This window comes from Candoia aspera, chromosome 9 (assembly GCF_035149785.1).
Source record: "Candoia aspera isolate rCanAsp1 chromosome 9, rCanAsp1.hap2, whole genome shotgun sequence".
Lineage (NCBI taxonomy): Eukaryota > Metazoa > Chordata > Lepidosauria > Squamata > Boidae > Candoia > Candoia aspera.
The window spans coordinates 2,062,476-2,085,087 of record NC_086161.1 but is presented as its reverse complement, the minus strand read 5'-3'; the positions used below and the strand labels follow the sequence as shown (position 1 = coordinate 2,085,087).

Below are 22,612 nucleotides of genomic sequence, written 5' to 3'. Positions count from 1 at the left end.
AGCCAAGAACACCTTCTCCAAGATGCGCAGTCCACCCATGGCCAATGAACTGTTAGCTGGTAACTTAATGGGAGGCCAGCCCACTCAAAGCATCTACCTACACGTGCCCAGCCCCACACCACTGCACATTAAGCAGAGCGATTGGTTGTTGGTTTTCCCCCCAGGGAGTGATGCTTGGAGGGAGGGGAAACCAAGCCAAGGGATTCCATCAAGCACTTCCTTTAACTTGTCCTGCATGAAAAAAGGAGAGCATCACTGCCAGCCTGGCCTTGGCTGTCAGGCAGCTTAGTTTATGTTGATGTGCTTTCCTGGTTCAAGGACTGGCATGTGCACTTTAACATAGTCGCCCGGCTGTGCCCTTGCCATGGGAAGTTGCTCTTTTTCCGCTTGGGCACTCTGTCCGCTGGCTCTTCAGCCTTGATTGACCAGAAAGGGGTCATGATACAATTTTTATGACGTAGAGTTTGAGGCTTTCCTTCGATGGCGATTTTACAACAAGGCCTCAGCCAAACTTTGCTAGATGCGAGCCTGTCCCACCACAGGGGAGCGTGTCAAGAACGCCTTTTCCCTTTTAAAGATGGAAGCGGTAGTTCAGAAATGGTGCTGTCTCACACCATCAATAAAAAGAGGAAGAAGCAGCATTACTTCCCAAGTTCACACAGACTTCTTTTAAAATTTAGTGTGCATGGATGTTTTAGTGCTGTGCTTTCTATGAATAAGTAATAATAGCAAATAAATCCCAGCCCCTGCATTGAGTAATCCTTCCATTTCCATTCCAGAGTTGTGTAGAAAACCCAGAAACAGCCTGTAGCCAAATGAAGAAGCGGTTACCAAATGCTGCGGGGTTTGATACGTTCCTCTGGGCCAGCACTGGAAGCTCAGCGTGACCTTTCCCTGGCAAATGCAGGCCAGCCGCGGAAACGGCTGCTCCACCTTGCTGGATCTCTCCCAAAGGGCTCAGCACAGATGGGCTGAACGGTGGCCCGAAGCAGACATTCGAGCTGAATGTATGAGTCCACTTCAGCTGCCCAGCCCACCTGCGAAACGGGAATCAGAGTGACCTATTTGGCAGGGAACTGCACATGGCAAAGCAGTGCCACAGTTGAGGAGAATTTTCAGGGTGGAACAGGAAAAACCCTCCGTAAAAGATACTTGTTGTATGCCAGTTGGCAGTGAAGAGAGCGACCAAGGGCACCCAGGCAGTTATTGCAAGGAATTTTACTCTTGACGTTTGCCCGCTCTCCGTCCCACATTGGGGCCTTGGATTGCCACCCTTTGCCATTGGAGTAGAGCGTGGCTGTTACAGTCTCCCCCACAGGGAATCTTAAAAGCAAACATTGCACCAGGTAAAAGTTAAGGACATGAAAGCACAGGCCTTGCTACACTGAGCGCTTAATATCATGGTTCATCCACGGGAAATCCTTGGCTCTGGTTGTGTTTCGCTTGCAACCACAGGAAGCGTGATGGGCACTGTGGAATTTTTGTGGGTACACTGGCAATGCCAAATCAAAATGACAGCAAATCTGAGGCACAAAACCTTGTCGAGGGCATCCGCTGGTGCCAATCCCTGCTGGTGCTGCCCCCAAAGCAATGTAGAAGAAGGCTTTCCCTGTGGCAATTGAATATCCCGTCGCTGTCTTGGTTGTGGGGTCATTTTGAGTCATCGCTCCACACTGAAAGGCAGTGAGGAGAGATCAGCCTTTTGTGAAGTGGATTTGGGGCTAAAATAAAAGAGATTATTTCAGAGATCTGGCTAAACCTTACCTTCATCTCCGCAGCCCGTGTTAGACTCTAAAAGCAGATGAAGTTAAGAAGAGTTTGCCTTTGTGCACACGCAGAGAGCCTTTTCCTGCCCACAGCAGTCACTGGCCTATCTGCAAAAATTGGAGGTGGCAGGTGTTCCATGCGAATACTCAGTTACTGGTGGCATTTTGTGGATATAAGTGAGGAAAAATAAGAGGGACCGATAAGATGCTTTTATGTCAGATGGCTCAGCAACTTGAATCACTAGCTTGAAGTATTCATAAATGTTTAATTTCTGGATGACATGAGCTTTGTTCCTGAAGGATCTCTTTCCTTATGTAATTCTAATTCCATCAGCCCTTCCTTCCTCATTCATCCTCCTCCCCACCATGAGGAGGAAATGGGCAAGAAGAGGTGACTCTGTTAAGAACCAGAAAGGTCATCCAGTTACTTGTGTTTGAGTGTGTGTGCGTGTGTGTGTGTGCGTGTTCGCAGAACATATATCTTGGAGGACCTTCTACCTCCATCTTAAAGTGGAGAAGATCCGTTCTTGGAGCCAAACATCAGAAGGAATTTGGTGGCCCCTTTTCCAACCAACAAATTTTATTAAAAGACAAAGGTTGCTGTGAGCTGCAGCTGATAGTTGGAAAAGGCTGTGATAGACTAGCATACCTGTCTTGCGGCCCTTTACAAAGTGGTAGGGATGTTTCAACAACTAAGAAATGTAATGGTGGTCAGTGTGATTCAGCTCCAAGCTGACCGCACATTGCTTCGATGGGTGGCACCAAAAAGAAAACCCATCTTTTGTGGGTTGGGGGAGGGGAGCATTTAACATTTTTTAGATTTCAAATAGAGACCCGACTTGTCAAAAGGGTTAAATTCTCTGATACGTAGGGCAATTATGTCCCCAATTATTTACCAGTTACTGCCTTGGTGTGATCGAAGGGCTTGGGTGGTTGAGTCTATTGAGCTGGCAATGGAGAGACAGGGAACACTTTGAAGGCATCTGACTTGAGGTAGCTGAGATCCAGCTCCATTTTTCAAACCGCTGAAGTGCTGTTATATACAAGATGCAAAAGGAGAAACAATTTTTTTTAAAAAAAGTTTTTGGAATCTTCAACTGCTACAGAAATGCTTTTTTATATATTTTTTAAACGATGCTTCTCCCCTTTGGAAATTGAACTTGGCTTCCACTTGGGCTAAAACTAAGTTCAAAGTAAATGAATAAAAGTAATTGTGTAGTTTCAAGACTTAGACTTTTCTGATATCAGCAGGCACCATTTCAAAGTTTTGGTCCATCTAAATGTTTGCGTCATTCTGGCCTGACCACTTGCTCTCCTGGAAGAAGAGGGAAAGGCTAATTTAACACCAGTACAACTGTAGAGGTCCTGAGCCTGTCTCATTTATGGGCTGGGGGTGACATGAAGGCAATGTTAAGGGGCACAGTGGGAAAAAATGTTATCGGGGGATGTTCCTGTCATGGTTAGGGGCAAATGGGAAAAGGCCATTTTATGGTGGTGTGCACTGATCTTTTGTTTCATACAATTCCTCTGTCCTTTGTGATAATTCAGCCAACAATAACCCCCATACCTCCAATTTTAGAAATGATTAAATGCAATCTATAAACAGATTCTAACAGTAAAGGTAGGAGGGAAAGACTGCTGAGCACATGAAGCATTGAATTTTGTTGTGGCAATTCTCCTTCCTGACATCCAGATTCGTTTGCTCCCCTAGAAGCCTCTGAATTGTATTATGGCTGGTGTTGTAAACATGTTATTATCTACAGGCACACAGCAGGCCTATCTCCTGGCAGTCACAACACTGGCCCTGGAAAGGTGTAACAGCCAAGGTGAAGAACAACACAGGTTGTATCTTACCAACACACATCCTCTGGTTTAACTCTGGTGAAAGAGATAAAAGGGAGCAAGTAAGAAAAGCGAGCAGAAGTAGCTGCTGTACAGTTTTCCTCTGGAAGAATGGGAGAACAGTCATGCAATTTCTTGGGTTGCAAGTGACAATAAACTGAGAGACCGATAGATTGCCAAAGATGGGTTAATTCCGTTCTCTTGCTGCTCATTTGGCATGATGATACTTGAAAGATTTTTCTTCAAACGAGGATACTTCCCCCAGCCTAGTGGCACCATTTCCAACTACTGCATTGACCTCTCAGGCCAGGCTTGATGGGGTTGAGGATTCCATGGGATCTGTGGGAATCACACCTCCTACGTGTTCCCACAGACTTGGAGTAAGAGACGTGGGTAGGAAACACCCAGCGAGCATGAAGTACAGCAACAAAGCCCTCTGCCCAGGGTCACTATGTTGCTAGAGCCATGCTCGAATGCGCCAGCATTTCCTTACTAGCCAGATGGAAGAGCATTTACACCACCTTCAGGCCCCAAGACCTCCTTGAAGATATTTGGTTGCCATTTAGGGAGATGGGGTGAGACCAACAGCCAGGAAGAAGAGCAATCAATTATAGGTTCCATGTGCAGTAAATCAGGTAGATGGCAGCACTTAGAGGATTTCACCTTGGCTGATCACGGAAAGGAAAGCTCAGAGGGTCAGGTCTCATGAGTAGCTAGATGGAAGATTACCAGGAATCTCAGTATGGTGAGGTCAGAAAGACTCCTTCTAAACTCCTTCCATAAGGCTGCCAAGAACATGGCAGAGCAATGTCCTTGAAGGCACCAAGAACCAAGCTCCGTTTGAAGGTGACTTCATTTCTAGGTCAACTTTCGCTACTGCAGTCCCAAACTTAATGGGCCAAGGAGCTGACTCAGTTCATTGGCAAGTCATGGATGCTTCCTTTCCCTAGTTATGAGCGGCATCAGTCTGACTTTCAGCTCAGCCACTTCTCTGAGGTTGCCAACATAAGAGATGAACTCTTTCTTTTAAGCACCATCATTCTGTCACTGGCAAAAATTCCCGTAATTGAAAAATTAAGTGCTACATTATCACCACATTTTCCCTGATTAAAAAGCAAGTCTATGCTGTTGGTGACTGAATTTTAATCTCTGCTTTTGATTGATTTTTCCATCTCCAAAACCACTTCCTGTGGGTAAAAAAGTAAAATAAAGTGCATATTCATTAAATGAGGGGAAGTTCATTAAAGCAGCTTGTTAATTACATGATTCATAAATTCCCCATATTAGCAGAGTGGCACATCGAAGCGGCGTGAAGCAGCTGTGTGTCAGGTTTGAAAGGAGGGAAGCGCACCGGAGCTTGTGGTGAGCTCATGCACAGGGTGCTACTGTGAGTGGTTCAAAGAAACAAAGATGTAAAACTGATCTGAAACTCTCATATCTGTTTGCCAGATGTTCTCCTTCTGTGAAAGATGATGTCTGTGTCCCCACCAATTTCTTAAAGTAGAGAGAATTATTTTTTGGCTAATCTGAGGTGGAGTTAAAGCCTACCCAGGACAACGTGTTGCCTTCAGCTAACTGACTGGAGGCTTATTTTTAATGGTGTCTATTCTTGAAAAGGCTGTATGAATGAGCACCGTGTTGCTGCAGAAAAGAATTATGGATCTTCAGAGGAAAAGAAATGTTATTTTTTATTTGTTTCTCATATATAGTTTGGCTGCTTCAGACTAAACAGCTCTAAGAGATTTGGCAGACGTAACCATTTATCAATGCAAATATCAATAGAAATGGGATATTGAGTATAAACAGTTTCTATAGAAGCAACCTAGTACATATTGATCTCCAGAATATGTGCAGGTCCAACCAAATGACACCAGGTTACACCATCTTTCAAGCATCAGCAGCAAACAGGTCAGCCCATAACTTGGCACTCGAGCTTGCTTATTGTAATTCCCATCGCCTGCCACACCCAACACGTTAGTCAAGGGTAAAATGGGTTTCTTAGTTTGTAGTTCAGACTAACGTGGAAACCCAGCCCTTGTCTTAGCAAGTGAAGCATGAAGCAGAGCATGGTGGGAAGCCAGAATTCACACTGCAAGTGTAATGAATCCAGCAGGGGTGTTTTGTTTAGCTGGGCTTAGGGTTTAGCATGTTGTGTGAACCTGCCTCTAAGCAATCACTTGGAGGACCTCTGAGTCTGGGTTTTGGCCCTGAGTCTGCACATCTTGGTGAACTCTTTTAATACCAGTTTTTGCCCACTTTCCATGCAGGTGGCCATCCCTCAGGTGGAAGGGTTGTTCTTCTGCCATGTTTAGGAGCTTCCTGGAAGCAGCTGTATAAAACAGACGTCACAAGACAACAAGTCCACGGTGGGTGGGTTGGGCCAAGAATGGTTCTGGGTTTTTCTTGCAACAGAGGGCAGGATGCCTGCTCGTCAAAGCTGAGATCAGGGCCAGTGCAGAAGTGGGAAAGGCCACCCTCTCCCCAAAGCCCAGCCCCATGGCTGCTTCTGCTCACTCGAGGGAGTTGCACTGATTTCAAAGCAATATAAAACTGGCTGCCCCAAGAAAGTCTATCCAGAGCCATAGAAAAGAAACTAAGGACAGAAAAGGCATCATCCTCTGACTTGCATCTCCCATCTCCCCCTTTGGGAGGTCTTTCTGGCTACCTCCTCCCTGAGGCAGGAGTGAATTGGGGAGGCCAACGGAGAGAGCTTATGACACGGCTCATGGACACCGGCTGGGTTCAGCAGCCTTGGACTTGGTGCCGGGCATGGCAGAGCTGGTATTCATTGGCTTGGCTAATGTCTCCATTTCCTGCTCCTGTTCTGAGGGCCATGCAGGCTTTGGAAATGACGGGGAAATGCACATTGGCCCTTGTGTGAGCCCAGCCCTTCTCTGCTCTTCTTTCCTTCAGATTTCAAGGCTGAAGAAAGAGGCCACTGCTGTTAAGAATCACAGCAAAGGCAAGCTGCTTTGACAGTCCTGATCCTTGGAATAAAAACATCTCAGCTTTGCCCACTTAAAGGCCATTAGCAGGCGAGGGGTGTCAACCTACCCTTTCTTGGGATGAAATATTGCAAAAGTAAAGGCTTTGCTTGCATCCTTGCCAAATCTGCTTTTCCGGAAATTCAGATATGGAATAAAGCTTATCCAGATCAGTGTGGGATTTTGACCTTTCTTTTTTTTAACTGAAACCTTTGCACACCTTTTTTTATTTTAACTCTTTGAAGAAGTGTTGTCCCTTCAGACTGTGTTATCCACTGAAGGTAAATAAACAATAAAAGGCACCTTTTCCTTTTTGAAGGAAAACAAAATGTGGAAACAAATTAGGGCTGTTGACTTTGTTTCCAATTTAAAGGGATGTATTAAGCATAACTGAATAAAATGGAACTGAAACTTCATTTGCTTCACCCCATTTGAGGAGCTGCAGCATCATTCAATCACCCAGAATGTGGCTGAAGCTGTGAAAATATGCCACCTTCAACCCACTAATGGGATCCTCAGCCTTCATTTGTTGCAATAATTAAATAAAAAAGTTTCCATTGCAGTCAGCTCTTACAATTCAGGGAGATATATTCCAGAGCATCCCTAGGAAAAAACAAACAAAACAAAAATGCAAAAGATTGCTCAGTCTCCTGGAGAATGAGTTAATAATAATGGTGTCAGGATAATTTATTGTAAAGAAGAGAAGTTTTCAAAAAGAAGTTGCAGAAGAGACTCTGGAATGAATGTTGTCTTCACTGATCAATATCTGGCTTGGCAGATGGTTGTTCCTCTGAAATATGAGGCCGGCGTCACTGGAGACGGATGGGACTTGTAATCTTTATTGGAGGCCAAATGTTTCTTTGAGGACCCTCAACAATTTTGTGGAGCTGCAGAACAGCAATCCTGGGATTGTTCCAGGAACTGTAAAACTCACCCGGTGTTCCTTTTCCAGATGGGCCGTTTTCCCTCTGCATTGCAGCTCTGAGTACGGGGCAGGGCTGGAGAGAACAAGAGAACAAAGACCCCTACCTAGAATCCCTGCAGGAAAGTTGTACTCTTCCCAGAAACAGCTGGCTCTCTTTCCTTCCTTGGGACCCCTCATCTGTGCCCAGAGAATGTTATTTATGTGTGCGAAGGAGAGAGGCACGAACGGTGGTTCGTAGGAAGGGTTTGAAAGGGTGCGTTTTTTTGGCCCACCGGCTCTTTGCCATAGAAGTTCACCAACTGCCAAAATGACCTTTTTCATTTTTTCAGACTTACTCTGTTGAAGCTCTTTTATCACTCTGTGTGTGTGTGTGTGTGTTTGTTTAATTGCTGCTCATCAGTTGTTCTGGGCTGCTCCTGTACATCTTCATTGCTGGAGATTTCTTTTTCCCCACTTTCCTGTCTGCCCCCCACAAGGAAGCTCTAAAAATGTGTGCCTATCCATAACATTAATTAAAAGCTATAAAAACAAACCAGAGAGAACATTAAGATGTAATTTGATTGCAATTTAATCAGATAATTTATGCACCATTAATTATTAACTTACATGCTACATTTTAATGAAAAATTATTAATAATTATTATTTCCACTGTTTTACTACAGCAAGCTTTTGTTTCCAATGGGCTTGTTCTGCCTCGTGTGAAAAACAGCAAAGGGCCTGGTAATACTTCAGAAACGGAGACATTCATTTCAGCAGAAGCTTTTCAAGGCCGCAGCCTGCCTCTTCTGATGGATCGTGTCTGCTCACAGCGGCCGGGAAGCGTTTGCTAGACTTGGGGACTGCCTGCTCACCTGGGCCATCCCAGGCAGAAACAGAGGCCATTCGGGGTCCTGCTGACTGTTTGGGCTGCACCTTCCATAATCCCTCGTCAATGGCTAAACTGACTGCCGCTGACGGGAGTCGTCTGTCCTCAGGACCACAGTGACAAGAATAGCGCTTCAGACATCAAAGCCTGCTTAGGCACAACACAACAAGGAACTTTTACCCATCTTCTCTGAGCAGAGCAGGAGCATCTGCTAGGGAAGGTCAAAAAAGTCAAGGTGGTGGCCATGACCACACGATCAAAGTCCTGACCCATTTGAGTGTGCATTGTAGGTGTGATATGGGGAGATGTTCCTGGAGCAGTGACAGTTTTCCCAGACTAGAACTTCATTGGATGCTGGTCAAAAGCTTAGCTGTGGTATCAGATCTCACACAACTACCTAACTGTGCAAGCATCCTTTCAACCCAGTTCTTCAAAGCTGTAATATTGATTATGTTAAGCCATAGTTTCCTTACCCATGGTTTAAGGAAGAGCCACTATTGGCTGGATTCATGCAACATAATAAGCCACGAATCAGTTTTAGATCCACCAAGATGCATGCAGTGAACTATAGTGGAATAAACCATGGCTTCTTCCTATTGTCACTTCAGTGATTTCAAATCTTCTATACCTCAGATAACATCCATGTATAAGTAGTTGGCAAATAATGGTTTTGTATCTTGAAGGCTCTTAGGCAAGGCATGCTCTGCTACTGGGCAACTCCTGAGTAGCTGGCCAAGAATTTTCTCCCCACCCTGGCTGGGGAATTCTGGGAGTTGAAGTCCACCCATCTTCAAGGTGCCAAGGTTGAGAAACACTGCTTTAGAGGAGCAAGAAAAGAAATGTTCCAACTAATGTCTATGATTAATCTATCATCTCCCTGCCACTCCTCAACCTTCTGAAAAAAGCAGGCTTTCTTAATACAGTAATTGCAAAGCAGCACAATTTAACCAAACAAAAACTGTCTGCTTGCAGCCTCTGGCTGAATGAAATGCTTAAAATTGTCTTTAAAGTGTCAGATCAAGATGAGCAATTTTCAAGCGCCAGGATGGCTGAAATAATAACAGAGTAACTCAAGGTATGGGCTGTGCTGGAACCTGGCGGCTGCGTCAGAGGCTCCAGTGCAGCGAAGGTTTGGGCCATCTTGACCTTGAGTTCCAAGGTCTAATGAAGTGGCTTGAGAGCTTCTCCATAAGCCAGTCCCCAATTTAAAACAGGAACATCTGTCAGATTATGGGGTTCCCTCCCCTCAACTGTTCTAGATTGGTGTTTCTCAAACTTGGCAACTTTAAGACTTGTGGACTTGAGACACGGCCACATGTCTTAAAGTTGCCAAGATTCAGAAACACTGTTCTAGATGAAGGTGGGAGAAGACACACTATTTATCCTGAGAATTCAGCCTGGATGAACCTCTTGAATAAGCCATATGATAATACAACTGTTCAGAAAATGCCTTATTATTTTTTTCCCAAATAATTCTATTAAGAATTGTAAATCAGAAGAATAAAAGCCAACACCACATTGTTAGATGGTTCCCGACTTTACGGTGGAGAAGCATCACTGAAGAGCCATACAGTTGGGACACTCTCCTACAGCAGTCATATTAACTAAAATGTTAAATATATAAAAACCTGTTTCCTCACTGAATGGGGGATGCCTTCGAATGAAACATTTACATTAACCTAACAGATTAGTTGGCTGAACATTGCAGACTAAATAGTATCACCCTTTGGGCATCACTCTCCCCTATTATCACTTGGTCTGTTTTTATTGCTTTTCTTTGATCAGCACGGTCAAAATGTGGACTTTCTTAGGGCAGAAGCCTGTTTAGACAGACGTAATCAGTGAAGCGTTGTGTTCATGGATATCCTGCTTACATAAATGAAGTAAATATAGTCATGGTACTCACAGAAGCTAGAAACAAAGCAAGGGGCTTTATTCTATGAAGTCGGGCAAAGCAACTCGAATCTGGTCTATTGCAGACTCAGCCTAGATTAGCCAGATCTGGGGATGTCAAAGAGCATCTCTGAACCTTCTGCCACCTGTTTTTGGGGGAAGGGTTGAGACATAATGTAGGCATGGCCAGCAGCAGGCTAACCATTGTACGGCATGGAAAAGGACTACAGCAATTAGATAGCCTTTTGTAGCAGGATGCTAATGGGATTACATGTGAGCCAAAAGATTAGTTTCTTCCATAAACACAGGAAAATGGCAAAATCGTTTCTTGTCCGGAAACTGGAAATGCCAAATTTGTGGGGAGCTGAAGAGGTAGACGAAACACTTTGTTCTTACCAGCTGTTGGGTTCAGGTTCTGTCTTAATCCAAACAAATTCACTCCACCCTGCAAATCAATTTGCCATCCTCTTAATTAAAAGATTCAAAGACCATGAATGTCATTGCATTTTGCAGTCTTCTTGTAATAAAAGCAAAGGAAACTTCTACCCCCCGCCTGCCCCCGGGGTTCACTGAACTGGCTCAAAACAGAGAAATGTCATCTGAGGGGCAGCAGTGAAGATTAGGGCTTCAAAGCCAACAGGAAGCAGGCAGAAACACTTGGTCACCACACACGCTACAAAACTGTAGCTCTCGGGCAATAAACTTGACAATGGGCCTTGCAATTTTTTCTCTTTTGAGCAGGATTTTTGCCAGTAGAGGGTTTTGGAAAACTTCCCCAGTTCTCTGAGTGGTGTGCCTGCTATTCTCAACACTCTTCAGAAATCTTAAATGTAGAACTTGCAATATTTCACAAGGGAAATAAGGATGTGTCTATAACATCCCCCATTTTGCCACAGCACCCCCTTCCCAGCTTTGCTATGGAAAAATAATCAAAAGCGGGGCAGCCCAGAGAAAGGTTTGAGTTTCTGTGGTTGCATTAAAGCATTTAATTCTTGGTTACCAAATTTATGTATTCGCTGGGTTTGTACAATGCACTGAATTAGAGACTGGCCAACAGCCTGGATTTGTACATCGCCTAAGCCTTGGTGTGAATGCAGTCTGGACCTTGTTAAGCCTGTTGTGGTCATATTCCTGTAACAGACTGAGCTCGTTCAGCCCACTAACCCAATCAAATCTCCTCACTGGTGGTTTTGGCGGCACACAAACACACTGACCTGGTCAAACTCAACCATTTTGGAGGAGATGCAGAGTCCTCACCCATGCATCCAGGAAGTGCCTGAACTCTTGCCCCAGGAATGTCATGGCAAAGCTTGGCAGTATCTCTGGCCCTTCTCATTGTCCAAGCAAAGGCAGAGGGCCCGACTTCCCTGCTGCACTTAACCAGGATTTGAGTGTTCCTGGTGGCCATCTCAGTCCCAAGTTCTGTCAGGTGGCTTTGGGGTCCATGTTCTGTCCAGCCATTTTCTTGGGAAACTGGGAAATGTAAGTGATCCCACAACACAAATCTTTGGGTAGAGTTGGTTTGACCCCGGGCATGCCTGAGCCATTTCCATTTGAATATAAGAACCTGGGATATGACTGACTGGATCAGACAAACCAAATCTTGTGGCTGCACTGCCCTGCAGTCCTCCCTGCTGAAGCAGTGAAGTGTAATGGAGGAACAGTCAATGCAAGGTGGAAGGCAATCCTTCCAGTTTGGTGTAGCGGTTAAGGCAATGGGCTAGAAACCAGGAGGCTGTGAGTTCTACTCCTGCCTTAGGCATGAAAGCCGGTTGGGTGCCCTTGGGCCAGTGCCTCTCTCTTGGCCCAACCCACCTCACAGGGTTGTTGTTGTGTGGAAAAGAGGAGGAGGAAGGAGTATTAGGCATGTTCGCCGCCTTGAGTTATTTATAAAAGTAATAAAGGCAGGATTAAAAAAATCTTAAAAACGTAACAAAACCCAGGAGAGAGATTCATCTGAGAAAAGCCAAGGGCAGGTTTGATTCCAAAGTGGAGCTTCTACATTAGAGAAGCAGAGTAACCTGGAAGATGTAGAAGGGTTGCACAACCTCATTTCTCCCAGGAGCCCCCAGGATGGCCATAGCTGGACGCCACTCTCTCTCACCCTGCAGGGCTCAGGAATAAAATCCCAGAGAAACCCATTTCCATGTCGCTTTATTAATTGGCTTGTACAGTTTCTGCAGCATCTTACAAAAATACTGTGAATTGGATAGAGGGTCACAATTACAGCACTGGCCACAGATGTGCTGACCATTCCTGCTGATGGCTTGATGGTGCTCTTTTTCCTAGAGGGAGGGGTTGAAAAGGTTTCAGCAGTGAACGGTTTTCCCGCCACCCTTGACCAGAGGCCACATGGAATTACTCGTTCCTAACTGTCAGTGCCAATTTTGTAGAAAAAAGGTAAGAAATCTAAGGAGTCCTGGCTATCATATGAGCATTCAAGATAGAAATATGAGAAATAAAGATCTACGTGGACTTGATGTGGTTTCCCTAAGAAATTGCCAGTAGTATATGTCAGAAAAGTCCTAGAAGGACATCAATACTTTTTAAAATTTAATGGAAGAACTGGGGGACAAAACAAAACAAAACAAACAAAACAAAACCCCTTTAACCTGGAACTGTGTTACTTAGATTTTTCTGCCCTAAAGAAAATGAGGCTCAGTTCTTCCTGAAAAACCTCCTGAAAACACAAAGGCCCGGATGATCTGCTCTGAGGGAAATATAATCTTGACAGAACTGAAGTGAGCACGCCAGACAAAGATAATTTCTGATGCAACTTCATCAAAATAACCTTTCCAATGAGCAAAAAGCAAAAGAAAATCCAAGACAGTCCAGAAGAAAGGCTACCATATCTGGCTTGCAAAAAATCAGAAAACTCTTTTACAGCCCAGATAAGGTCAGCCTAACCCAAGAGAGAAAATACTGCCCCGTCCTTTGCATTCCTTGCAATCACTGATGATTCAAAAGGTGGCTTGTTTCTAATCAATCTGCCTTACACTTCAAGATCCAATATCTCCTCCTCTGACTAGGAATAACTTCCTGGGAATTTTAGGCAGAGAATTTCCTTCTCCATTTTCTCACTGATTCTTTTAAATCAATGGGGTTAACATGGGAACTTCTGCATGTATGCAAACCACATATTCTACTCTTGAGCTAACACTTCGGCTTTGTTGAGATTTCTACAGACATTAATTCACTTTTAAGTGCCTGACAAGTGCCCTGTATTCCATATCTTCCCTCCTTCCCTCCCTGTCTACTCTGATTTGTTCCCAACCCCACTAAATTCACTCCTGGAATCAGAGACGCTGCTGTCAACCAAATATGCTGGTGTACGTGTGAGCAGAGATGGCTTTTTAAGTACAATGCATACCATGCAAGACAAGATTGATTGATTTTCACTTTTTTGGCTTGGGCTTCTGCTAAGTTCATTCTGTTTATTTGTGTATACATTGGCATCATAGAAGAAACATCTGCCTTTCCACTCTCCCCTGAGATTTCATTCTCTCCCATCCTCACCCCCCCCCCCCCCCCACTTTCACAGGACTGGTGGCAATGGTGTTTTGACTACTATAAACCTTGACAGCAGCTGCATGATTTGGCCTTGGCAGTTTGACAGAAACGGCGGTGTCGCTGAAGGCTGAAGGCAATGCCAATGGACACGATTCCTGGGAAAGCTGTTCTATCCTTGAAGAGGGAGTCTTTCTCCTATTGCAAAGCAGACAAGAATGGGTGCATCTTTGGTGAGAAATGAATCATAACAGCAAGGCATGAGCAAGTCCTGGTGTCTCCTTCTTGGGCTCAGCTAAAATTGGTGACGAATGCCCTGGAGGTCTTATTGATCCCATGCAGCTGTTAGTGGTGATACTTTGCTTGTTGCTTTCCCCTTTTAGCAGAATGCAAAGGTTGCCTTTGAAGCAAACTCTCCTGTCTGAGTCCCCTGGAGTTTAAATCATACCTTGAGAGCAAGGCAGCCTTGGACCATGATAGCTGTTGTACCCCAGTTGTAAAAATATATTGGCTTGGCACTCTCAGACTGGGCGCTCCAACACAGAGCCTTAATCGGGCCAGGTGGTTTGTACATCTGATCCTCACGCAGGTGTTAGCAGTGAAGGATCTTCATAAAGGCCTTCCGGAACTCAATGTTGAAGGTGGTGTAAATAATGGGATTGACTGCGCTGTTCACATACCCAAGCCATGTGAAGGCATTATACATGACCTGTGGGATATTACAGTTGCAGTGCATATTCAGAATATGGGTGATGAAGAAAGGAAGCCAACAGATGATGAAAACACCTGCAGAAGGACCAAGAAAAGCAGCCGTGTTAGCAATGCAACAACTAAATGCAACTCCCTGTATAGCTCATACTTACAGAAATCATGGCCACAAGAGGCAGCAATAGCTACTGGCCTTTGATGGGAATGGGCACATTTGTTGAAAGAATATCCCATGCAGCAACTAGCAAAGAAGTTCTTTGTTTTATGTATAGAATAGGAAACTCTTCCTCCTCCCCGTCCCAGATCTCTAATTTTCCAGGCTATAAATTCAGTGGAATGCTGAGGCCCCACCTTCCACAATGGACCTTCAACCGAATTCTTACCAAGCACGATGGCAAGCATTTGAGTGGCTTTCTTTTCCTTCTGTTGTGAAAATTTCCTTCTGCTGATAGTTTTGAGGGAACTCCTGGTCTTGCCATTGGGCATCGTCTGAATCTCAAAGAACTTGGCTGCTTTGGAATTGTCTGTGGTATGCCCATTCTTCTGCATGTCGAGGGGGCTGTTTTCAGGGGACTGCAGGGTTAAATTGGCACACAGGTTGGAAGCAGCTGGCTCAGCTGGGTCCTTGTCGCCTGGCAGAGGTGGCTTAATGTTGTTCTTTGGTGGGCTGGTACTGGTGGCCATCTCCATCTCTTCCATGTGATCCACTGCCTCCTGCATAATGATCAGATACATCTGGCTGTTTGATCAAACAAATATTTAGACGAGGAAAAGGAAAACACCTAAATATGTATAATGGGGAGTGAGAAAATCTTCAAACAACCCAGAGGGCTGCAAATCCATTTTACCAAGATTCAAAGTGGAACTTGACTATTAGAAAGGAATAACGGTGGACACGTAGCAGCAAAACAGTGGCATCTCAGTGGGCCTTATTTGAAAGTGCTCCTGAGAGCATGCCAGTCCACGAGGGTGGCACCTGTTCAAATAAATAAATCAAGGTCAAACCCTGCTGGAAGTTCCATCAGAGTGACAGCAGTAAGGGTCTGTCACTTCTGGAATTAAAAATATTAGTCTCAGGATTGGAAAACTTTTGAACAAGTTGGAGGTACTTCTCTGTTCTTTTCCTCCCTGATTTTTGGGGGACCAAAATAAATTTTTTTAGAGAAGTCAGTTTCCTCTGTGCTCAGGCAGAAAAGTTGATTGAAGGCAAGACAACGGTTTGAGCTTTGGGGTAATAAGCCTCTATATCAGTGTTTCTCAATCTTGGCAACTTGATGATATGTGGACTTCAACTCCCAGAATTCCCCAGCTGGCTGGGGAGTTCTGGGAGCTGACGTCTACACATCTTAAAGTCGCTGAGGTTGAGGAACACTGATTTAGAAGGACGTGCTTTTTCCCTTGAAGCACTTTTTAAAGTTTTCTCTAAAAAAGTATATGCCACCAGCTCCCATTTTGCAGCTGGTGTTTCACGTCTCTAATACAACCACCGAAGCCAAGTGTGCTACAAACGCAGCATTTGCTTAGGCCTGGGGTGCTAGGCATGGACACTCACCACTTTGCCCTTGTGAACAGGGAAGTTCCCGTTGCTCTTCACAATGGGCGTGCAGAGCCCGCCATCTCCTGGATGAGTGCATTTCTCCTGAAGGAGGGAGAGGAGGAAAGAAGAGAGGGATGGTTGGCATCTGACAGCAACTGCTCAAAGAGGAGAACCAAGGAGAAGGATCTGGAGACCAGGGCCCTGAACAGGGGAGAGTCCCACCTGCCCCACAAGGGAGAAACAGCATCTCTGTACCTCATCCTGGGTGAAATGGACTTAGAAAGAACGACTGAGCCCTACCTTTGGTAATATTCTGAAGTTAGGGTCCCTTCAACGCACACGCTGTCCATCATGGAGACCGCAAGGGGCTTTCAGAGTGTGGCTAGGCAGCAAGGCCAGCACTGTAGTTGAGCCACCCAAGATTAGCCATCTTAAGACGGGGTGACAGGTCGCATTGACTCTTTCCTCGCTGTTACTACCACTGATCTTAGGCTGCCACCATGACGGAGTTCTGTATGGATGTTCACTGGCTTCTGGTCTGAGTTTGGGAAACTTTGGCAAACTGCCTTTGCTGGTCCCACTGACATCACCTGTGAGACTACCTCAATTTTACCAGCCCCATCCCTAACACACAGCGCTTGGTGCTTTCAGTGTGGCAGCCCAGGACAGATGCACCCATGGTGGAAGTGGTGGTGGCACTGCCTGAGAGACCCATCCCATCTCCCCGGGATGCCATCATCATTACTGTTGGTGGCACGTGGCTGGTGACATCAGGATGAAGTACCCAGCTGGATGGGTCTAGTTTGGCCCACAATAACACTATGCGCACATAGACACCACCCACACACCTACGCACAGACATTTTTGCCCTCCAATACTAGAGATAAGAAGACTAATCAGTCTGGCAAAGTACCCCATTAATTCTGGGGCCAATATTCCAAGAATGGCCATTGTGTGTTGCTGTATACTGGAGGAACACCTCCTTGCAGCCACCTTTGCATGAAACACCATTGGTTTGGGAAGAAAAATGAGGAGTGGAGAAGTGTTAGGGTGGGAGACTTAACTGGGGGAGTGGGGGAGAGAAGAGGGAGACTGGGAAGAGAGAGGTGGGGCTACCTTCAGCGGGGCCTGCGTGTCAGTGTCCAGGCCCATGTGGCTGGCGGTGAGCTTGGTGTTGACTCGTTTTCTGCGTTTCCGCAACACTATATAGATCTGCACGTACACCAGCAGGGTGACAATGAAAGGAACGTAGAAGGAGACGATAGAAGAATACACAACAAAGGCAGGATTGGCAATGATACACTCATTCTTGTCTGGAAGACACAAGAGAGGGCAGGAACGTTGCCCCAGCCATTAGGAGCTACAGTCAGCTTGGGTGTTCAGAGAGCTGTGGGGGCAAGAAGGGCGGCGGAGGTTCCTTTGGGAATGGAATCCCATCTCCACCCCTCGTTCTGAGGAACAGCAGTTCCAGGAGAAAAGACGCTGTAGCTCAGGGTTGAGCTGTGGAGTCCTTGATGCTCTCTGAGCTTAGTCGTCGGCTTGCAGACGTTTCGTTGGCAGTTCTGAGCTGGTTCTTAGTTCCTTGATCAAGATGTTACCTTGATGAAGGGCAATGAAACATCTGCAAGCAAACAACCAAGCTCAGAGAGCACCAAGGACTCCACAGAACAGAAGTTCTAAGGATGAGATTTTCCATTTGAGGGATAGAACTGGTGAATGGTTATGGCTCTCACTCAGACTTAAGTGGAGAGCAATGATAAATTGGGAGGAAATCTTTCCCCCTCCCCACAAACATTGTTCATTTTAAGGGGTGGCAAGATGCTCTAGGTTTCGAGCCTTACAGCACAGTCACCTTCATGGATGGACAAGCGGTAGGGTCCCTTCCCCCCCCCCGGCCCCCATCCTTACAAAAATCCGCTGAAATCAACCCAACATAAACCTACAATATACTTATTTGAGACCGGATTAAGCTGTTTAAAAACATTTTCAACTTGGGAGGGTGAGAGCAAGTGGTAGAACTATGGGCCTGGCAGAGGAGGCCAGCAGGTGCAGCAGTGACAGCTGGGTGGGACCAGAAGACTCAGCAGACACCTCTTCCAAGGAGTCGTGAATTTTCCTGGCTCTGCTTTGCTCTGCATGTCTGGGGGTGGGGTGGGGGGTTCTCTGCACATCTCTTTTCTCTGATCAGTGAGAAAATGGTGCAACCTCCAGGACAGAGAGATCTCGCCAGCTTCTTTCCAGCCCCCCTGAGGACTTTAATCTAGCCCGGACGACACATCTTGCTCTCCTGCATACCTGTGTTGTTTAGCCCGAACATCAGCGGGCAGGAGATGGCAAAGGAGAGGATCCAGACCACGGCGATCATCACAGTGACTCTGCGCTTGGAGCTGTAACGGGTGTTGTACAGCATGGGCATGGCCACAGCAGTGTATCTGTTGGAAGGACACACCAAAAGGGGGACATGGCTAGCACATCCCAGCTCTTGAGAGCAGGCAAGCGAGAAGGCATTCTGAGGAGATTCGGGCCCAGAGTTGGCAAGGATGTGGAGAGAAAATGAGTGGGGGAGGTTGGAAGGCTTGGCCTGGGGGGCCCAGAGAGAGCACCTTACCTGTCAATGCTGATGGCGCAGAGATTAAGAATGCTTGCTGTGCACATCATCACATCCAGGGTGACAAAGATGTCACAGTGGATGCGGCTGAACCGCCACTCACCCACCACCTGGAGGGAGAGGGGAGAAACAGACAAAAAAGCATCATCAGCCTCAAGGGTCAAAGAGGGTGCGCAGCCCATCATTAGGGATCAGAAGGCCCTATTTCTTTTATGAAGATTCTTCTCGATAAAGGGTCATCTGCATTTATATTCATTATACGATAGATAGATAGATAGATAGATAGATAGATAGATAGATAGATAGATATCTGAATCTTTAGATGTTCCTCCAATACGGCTCTTAAAGACAAACACAGAGTGAAAAGAAGGCAACTCTTCACAAAAAGGCATTGTCCTATGTAGCTGGGACGCGGTGGCGCTGCGGGTTAAACCGCTGAGCTGCTGAGCTTGCCGATCGGAAGGTCGGCAGTTCGAATCCGCGCGACGGGGTGAGCTCCCGTTGCTAGTCCCAGCTCCTGCTCACCTAGCAGTTCGAAAGCATGCAAATGTGAGTAGATTAATAGGTACCGCTTCGGCGGGAAGGTAACGGCGTTCCGTGTCGTCATGCCGGCCACATGACCACGGACGGGTCCTTACGGACAACGCCGGCTCCAAGGCTTAGAAACAGAGATGAGCACTTCCCCCTAGAGTCGGACACGACTGGACTTTACGTCGAGGGAAACCTTTACCTTTACCTTACCTATGTAGCCTCCGGAACCCAGCCGAAGGAAGAGACAAACGTAATTAGTTCAAAACCAACCAAAACAAGGCAATCTGAAATATTAGGGAGAGGAGGAATATGGAATAAGAACTTTCCAAGGGAAGGAATTTCCATCTCACTTGCTTACCGACCTCCCTAGATGACGGAAGTGGAACAAAGTCAGGTTCTGCCTCCAGCCCACAAGTCAACGGCTTGAGGCCTCAAAAGTGACAATCATCTGGATTGACAGACATGCAGATGCGCAGGTTCCAGAGCAACCCAGGCCATTTTTAAAAACTGGCAATATCATCCTGGCAATGTGATCCAAGACAAGTCCGATGCTGTGTGATGGGTGGGGGAACCTGTTCTTATCGACCTAAAAGTCACCATATGGCCACCGAACTGAACTCTGGCATATGAACCTGCAAACCCTTCCATACATAAGAATTATATTTAGGCGAAGGTGCTACACAGCTGGATCATAACACTTCTGCATGCCATCATCCTGGGACTTTAAAAATGTTGGACAAATTAAAAGGATATCGACCTTTTGGTTTAACTGCCAGGTGAACTTTACTGAATAATGTCTGCTGCTTCTGAACTGTTGTGGATGAGGAAGAGCTTGAAGAATTATGATCTTCTTCGCTTTCTGTCCAAGGTTCCCCCTTCCCAAGACAAATGCAGAAAATAATCCTGTACTGTAAATCTCAGGAATCAGAACAAGGAAATGAGGTTTTGAGTTGTGTGAAGATGGATCTCTACATGTCAAGCATTACAGATTCAATACTTGAGAAGGTCTAGAGCAGTGTTTCACAACCTTGGCAACTTTAAGATGTGTGGACTTCAACTCCCAGAATTCTATGCTGGCTGGGGAATGCTGGGAGTTGAAGTCCACACATCTTAAAGTTGCCAAGGTTGCGAAACACTGCTCTAGAGACTTACTCAATAAACAGTTTGCTTATTGTTTATTGCAGTACTCCACCTGCAGAGATACGTTCTCACATGTATATATTGTTCTGTGAAAGCAGCTGTAGCAGGAATTTACACGCACATAAAAATCAGGTGGCGCTTCAACGGTGCTGCTGTGCTCACCCGCTGGGCTTTTTTTGCCATATCCTGAGGACACTCCCGGGCAGGGCTGAAATCTAGCCCTACTGTATCTGGGGGAGTTTGAGTCCCATCATCCTTTCCTTGAGCAGCACCTGAGAAATGGAGAACTGCCGCCTGTGTGTGTGCAGGCGCATGTGGATGTGTGCGGTTCGTTTGATTTTGTTGACTCTTTGATTCTGACTTGGGCTGTAATCTGCCAGCAGCAGCAGGCAAATATTTTATCAGCACTTGCTGGTTGAAACTGCTTCTGTGCCACAGCACTAACAGTCGTGGGAAATAGAGAAAGGGACAAGCTGGATTACAAAATGGATTTTTTGGATTAAGGCTAAAATACTATGTTATTAGACTTTTGCTAATTAGGACCGTATGATGATTTTTTATGATTTGATTATTGAGAAGGGATGAGATATGGAAAGAAGAGCTCCCCCCCCCTTTTTTTTATACTAGAGAAGGTGTTAAGTTACTGAAACTGTTTATACTTGTCTGGAGGGGGGGGTGTCATCTTTTATATATCTTCTTTTTCTTTTCTATCTCTTTGTACTTCCTTTCTTCTTTTCTTTACTCTTTATATTTTCTTCAGTTTGCATTAGTCTTTTATCTGTGTATCTGTAAACTCTAATAAAGTTATTATTATTATTTTAAAGGAAATGAATGCGCCAAGGGCATGACTTCCTCAGCCCCCCAGCACACCCTCCCACTGACCTGTCCTCAGCCTGCAGCTCCAGAGAAGAGTCCCTGCCAGTTTGGTTCACGGAACGGTTCTGACTTTACCAGCATTACCACCCTGAGGGTTCACCTCATTCTTGCCACCAGCAATGTCACAAAGAGGTGAGGCATATAAAAGAAGGCCATCCTGCTGCTTTTTAGAGCTTAGGACTCTCTAAAAAAAACAGCTTGCAAATATGGCTTGTAAACCCGGTCTCTTGAAGTGCAGGGAAAGGAGAATATTAATTGCTTGTGGCTTGGACCTCTTGGCTTCTCTCTCTCCCTCGCCCTCTCCGTCTCAGAGGCAGGCATTCCTAATCACAAAACCCCGTCCTTGTTCACAATGCTTCTTGAACACAACACACAGCTCCCTGCGTGCATTTTCCTGACATGGAACAATGGCCGTCGAAGATGCACAGCCCTCCATGGAATACTGGCAAGTGGGCTTGGGGTATGGATGGTTTATTAGTCTCAGGAGTGGAGGCACCACAGCAACCTTGCCTGGGCTGGGAAACTAAATAGGGTTAGCCTGGGGAAGGCTGACTGCCAGGGAAGCCCCAGGGCTGTGTGCTCGCCTGGGAAGTAAAAAAAATAGCCAATTTTGTATCCCCGCTGAGAAAAGTGCTTGTTGTTCCCCTGAATTCACCAGGAGCTCTGCCAACTTGAGGGAAACCTGACCTCTGGGAGCTATTCTTTCCCTCTCAGGGAAAAGTCCCACGGATGCAGGCTTGAAATTTAATGAACAGCCTCAGAGCTACGTTTTACATCACCCTTCATCCTGCTGGGCTGCATTTCCTCTCAGCTATTGCCTGCTTTGAAAGGTATCTGAATGGAATTCCTACAGGGAACGGCTGTGAGGGCTCCAGGCGACCCGAGGTTGCAACGGGCTATAGTCACGGCACCCTTACCTCCAGGTAGACCACCCACGGCATCACCAGCGTAGCCACAAGCAGGTCGGCCACGGCAAGGCTGACGATCAGGTAGTTGGTGGTGGTCTGCAGAGCTTTCTCCCTGGAGACAGCCATGCAGACCAGCACGTTGCCAAAGACGATGACAAAGATCAGGAGAGTGAGCAGCATGGCGTAGTAGTTGTAGTGGGTGGGCTTCTGCTCCAGGCTGGAGCCATTGAGGGTCCTGTTTTCATAGCCGTCGTCATACCAGGAAATATTTGGGAAATCCATGGGGAGCCCTCGCTTTGGACACCTGCTTGAGACAAACGAATAAGTCAAGGTGTGTTTGTGCAACTGGGAAGGATCTCATTCAAGGCCCAGCACAGCCCCCACCTTTCCAAGGGCACAGAGATTCCAAAGTGTAATTATTGGGCATAATAATAATAATAATATATCATTATTACATTTATTATATATTGACGGCATTCCTGCAACACTTAAGCTGTTGACTGAATTAGCCCATTTTCTGG

At 45.9% G+C, this 22,612-nt stretch overlaps 1 protein-coding gene across 1 annotated transcript; it reads right to left on the bottom strand.

The window, feature by feature from the left end:
* Positions 1 to 14,218: 14,218 nt before the first annotated feature.
* Positions 14,219 to 22,387, bottom strand: DRD2 (dopamine receptor D2). The gene is made up of 7 exons (XM_063310944.1): positions 22,101 to 22,387; positions 18,637 to 18,746; positions 18,324 to 18,460; positions 17,145 to 17,341; positions 16,044 to 16,130; positions 14,875 to 15,205; positions 14,219 to 14,569 (listed from the first exon to the last, which is right to left on the bottom strand). The coding sequence occupies exons 1-7, from the start codon at positions 22,371 to 22,373 to the stop codon at positions 14,376 to 14,378; spliced, it is 1,329 nt and encodes a 442-aa protein (XP_063167014.1). The 5' UTR covers positions 22,374 to 22,387; the 3' UTR covers positions 14,219 to 14,375.
* Positions 22,388 to 22,612: the final 225 nt, after the last annotated feature.